Source organism: Erythranthe guttata, chromosome 6 (genome assembly GCF_056151865.1).
Source record: "Erythranthe guttata isolate IM_541 chromosome 6, IM_541, whole genome shotgun sequence".
Classification (NCBI taxonomy): domain Eukaryota; kingdom Viridiplantae; phylum Streptophyta; class Magnoliopsida; order Lamiales; family Phrymaceae; genus Erythranthe; species Erythranthe guttata.
This window is the reverse complement of record NC_142538.1, coordinates 3,412,470-3,416,603: the sequence shown is the minus strand read 5'-3', so window position 1 is coordinate 3,416,603 and position 4,134 is coordinate 3,412,470. Positions and strand designations below refer to the sequence as shown.

The 4,134-nt window shown below is 39.5% G+C and overlaps 1 protein-coding gene across 2 annotated transcripts; it reads right to left on the bottom strand.

The window, feature by feature from the left end:
- Nucleotides 1-254: 254 nt before the first annotated feature.
- On the bottom strand, nt 255-4,105 carry LOC105977514 (putative methyltransferase PMT11). Of its 2 annotated transcripts, XM_013002820.2 has the most exons (9): nt 3,108-4,105; nt 2,889-3,038; nt 2,543-2,813; nt 2,346-2,456; nt 1,940-2,099; nt 1,557-1,814; nt 1,300-1,422; nt 1,135-1,212; nt 255-943 (listed from the first exon to the last, which is right to left on the bottom strand). In XM_013002820.2, the coding sequence occupies exons 1-9, from the start codon at nt 3,798-3,800 to the stop codon at nt 736-738; spliced, it is 2,052 nt and encodes a 683-aa protein (XP_012858274.2). In that variant the 5' UTR covers nt 3,801-4,105; the 3' UTR covers nt 255-735. The 2 variants fall into 2 exon arrangements, with proteins under 2 accessions (XP_012858274.2, XP_012858273.2); XM_013002819.2 differs by having other exon boundaries at nt 2,889-3,966.
- Between the last annotated feature and the right edge of the window lie 29 nt (nt 4,106-4,134).

Below are 4,134 nucleotides of genomic sequence, written 5' to 3'. Positions count from 1 at the left end.
CCTATATGTTCTTATACTAATATTATATTTCTTGCTACTTTTCTGGTATTGAAGAACTAGTGCAACTCTAGTGCAGTAAAATGGCAATTTTTTTTTAAATAATTATATTATCATGGGCTCGAGCAATTACAGTGGAGAACATTATACTGAAGATTTGTTTCATCAATTCCTAACCTATATATTTTTATACAAATAGTATAATCCCTGCTACTTTTCTGCTATTGAAGAACTAGTGCAACTTTAGTGCAGTAAAATGGCAAAAAAAAAAAAGTATAATAACAGATCATAAAAAATAAATTGTGTCAAAAAAAAAAATTGCAGGAAAAAAATACAAGAATTGAAGCTTCTCTTTTTGCCTAATAGATTATACAAGTGCCTACAACCTCCAAACCAAAAAAAAAAAAGAAAAAAAAATATATAGTAAGAGAGCCAAAATAAAAAGGCTAAGGGACTATATAAAATCGTATAATATAAATGCTACTGGCTAACGGCACCAAAAAAAAAAAAAAACAACGGGTCGAGTTTCCTTCTCATATCAGTTACTGTGTGCAGGGCTTACTGTCCATACAGCCGTGTAAATCTGCAAAGTGCATAATTCTTGGAATATCATTCATTTTTATCATTTATTCGAAAATGTACGTTTTGAGCTCATTGCTTAGTATTGCCCAAGTCAATGTGCAGAGAAACTGTATACACAATTCGGAGAGATCCATATAACTTCTTCGGTTCGGTATTTCAGTCCCGTGTGAAAGGCTTATCACAAGCTAAGATCCTATAACTAGCATGCGGGCCCTGAGAAGGGTCCCTCAACGAAACATGCCAACCCACTGCTCTTCCAATCTCTTCAAGTTCCTCCACTATACTCAGTGACTCACGAATATACACACGCCCACCTGGCCTCAATATACGGTCCATTTCAAGCATGATGGTTGTAATATTGCATCTGAATAAATAATTTTAAAAAAAAAACCGAACAATTATATTCAGTATATTGTGCATGATAGTCAGCAGGATTCTACAATTACATCCAGAAGCAGTTAGTGTTACGGTAGTGCGATGTTTAAAAGCTGTTACTACTGCCAGAATTTTTTTTTTACGTAACATGGATGATACAAATGGAAAACTTTTACTTACCTTTTGCGTTCGATTGAGAAAAGTCCAGCAGCATGAATTAAGTCGTAGGTTCTCGGATATGTATCAAATGGCTCACACCTGAAAAGTTGCAGTTAATTCCAAATTCGTTATTTGGAGGGGTTGGGGGGGTGGGGAGAGAGGGTTGGGGGTGGGGTCAATGCTTACCAATCATGCATAACTCCTATGAGACCGCGGTCATATATGACAGGCAGCGTATTCGGTCCACTAACAGGGACAACATTTAACACCCAGCAATCAAGATGATTTTCAGCAAGTGCTGCTGCAAAACTGCCAGTAAAAGGAACGAATTAGTTGGTCTACGAGTTTATAAAATCAACGAACAACATAAAAAACTGCTTTCTCTTATACTGTCAAATTATTTAACAGCCTGAGAACGGGACGAAAAGGACGAAAGAAATTACCCTCCAAACCCTGCTCTCATGTCCAACACATTTCTAAGATTCAACGTATTCCATCGTAAAATACGTATATAGCCATCGATTATTTCTTTCCAGTATTTCGATTCTGCAATAAAAAGCTCTGTCCTTGATATGTAAGCATCAATTTGTATGGTTTGAAGCCTATCTGGAGGATTCTGTAAGCGCTCCGGCCAAGATGTAACATTTGAGCCGTATCCTTCCTCGGGTAAACGTGATATGCATGCTTTCAAGTCAACATACCTAACATAATTTGGAAGTCGAACATTGTACGATTAAAGGTAACTACTTTTTACAGCTCTTCCGAAGAGTGTTCAGTAGATTTTTGTTCAATTGTAAGAGTAAAATCAGAAAGCCATGAAATATACCACACGCGGTCTGGATCGTCATCAGGTTCGCACAGTGGTGGTTTGACCCCTTCCTCTCGTTTCAAATAGCAGCTGTTATTTAAGGGCTTCTGCCATATTGCAATGTAGCCCTCCTTTTTTACAAGTGTCCAACAAAGACGATTGGTAAGGTTAACCATCTCTGGAAAAAAAAAATTAAGTTTAAACAAATTAACAAAAGGTTGCTATTTGCTCCTGTTTGAGAGGCTGGGAGACAGAACATAGTTCATGCCAATGGAACTCCAATTTCAAGAATCTCTCTTAACCAGTTTCAGTGTGATAACGTAAAAATAGGTATAAAACGCAATCGGGAAATAGGCAGCAAATTAAGATCTCTAGATATTTTGTCATTGGTGAGTGGTTTGTACCAAATATTAAGATACTTTACCTTCCCATTGTTCTTGGAGGACTGGTTCATGCTTATAAACAGGCTGTGCAGCCCAAGCAAAATACCCTCCTGCTCGAAGCATCCTGTTGACCTCAAGCAGCAAAATTCCGTCTACAGAAAAACACGATTATTATCATCTCTCGTTTCTGTTACTACTATTATTATTACTGCTAAATATTCTAGGTAATCGAACATACCATCACGAGTCCAGTTGATCCTACACCTTGAACAATGTATGAAGTCAAAAGCTTGACTCGGATAAAGCAAACGCCTTGTAGAAAATGCAGCCACCATTGCAGGCACGCCACGCTCAAGTGCAAACTGTATCTGGTTCTCATGAACATCTTTCGGCGCTACAGATAGTGTGATCACATTTCTCGACAATAAATAAGCACCAAAACTCGCAACACCACAACCAACATCCAAAGCAACTCGAGTGTGTCGCCCAAATCCAATTTCAGGAACCATCTACACAACAACAAAGAAATTTTCAAATGCCTATATTGTAGATTAGAGCATTTGTCCTTGAATCGAATTGAAGACCTTTTCGATTTGATTCAAGTACTCATCTGCTCCATGGATGAACTGAGTGCCACCTCCAGGAAACTTGAACTTGTCCTTATAAACGGTGATCCAATTCTGACCGCCTTTATCCTCTGCTAAACGAGCATGAGGCACATTGCTAAACCAAACCTGTATAGCATAATAAGATGTGAAATAGATAAAATTCAAATAATTTAAAAATAAAAATAAAAAGTTGACCTCGTCGCGGCTTCTCGGCCATGGAATTGGAGTTTTGTAACCTTCAGGGGCCGGGATCACGCAATTCAACTCATTGCCTTTTTCGGGGCAGTGCCGCTCAAATTTCTCACCTTTCTCGGTCGAATTCAACTTTTTAATTGCCTCCTCGTTGTCCAAACAGGGTATGTACTCTCTCATACTATCTCCACATTTGGGGAACTTCTCAACCCTAACCCTAACCCCATTACTCCGATTCCCGTCTCTCACACTCTCATTCCCTCTCCCTAAATTCTCAACCGATTCGGGATCGTACTCCCCCACCTCAAAATCTTCCGTCATCCTGCCGTCTTCATCGATCACGCCCATCCTCTGCAATGCCGGCGGCGTCGGCGGCGGAGGAGGAGACGCCGGAGATGAGGTTTGTTGTTGATTTGTGGAAGCTTGTGAAGAAACGATATTGTTAATGAGAGGAGTGACATCGACGTTTGTGTTGATATTAGGAGAGAGAGCGACGGCGGAGGAATACGGCGGCGTTTGGGGTTGAGGGTTTTGGTGTGAGGAGAAGAAAACGAGCTGCAGAGCGGAGCCGTCGGAGAAATGCTTGCCCAAGTAGAAGAAAACGACTGAAATCAGAAAGAAGCCGGATAATTTGATTAGAGCCGTGGACTTGAAGGTTTCCGATGCTGCTCCGCCATTGCCGATGATTCCTTGCATTCTGAAACAATTCAGAAACCCCAACTGCGTGTACGTGTGTTTATTATGGAATAGAGAGGGAAAGAAGGAAGACGACAAATCTCAATTGAATCAAATCATAATACCGTTCGTAATCTTAATAAGGAAAATACAATTTCCGCAATTCACCCCAACATAATACCATATTTGTAATTTTACCCCCACAATAATAGTTATTTACATTTGACCTCTCAAAACCTTTTCACAACCTCTTTATGGTCCAAACATTTTGCCAACACTTATCAGAGCTCGTCTCATATTAAGCTTGTTCAAAATGATTTGCAACCTATCGCACGAGAAATTTACTACTTTATAT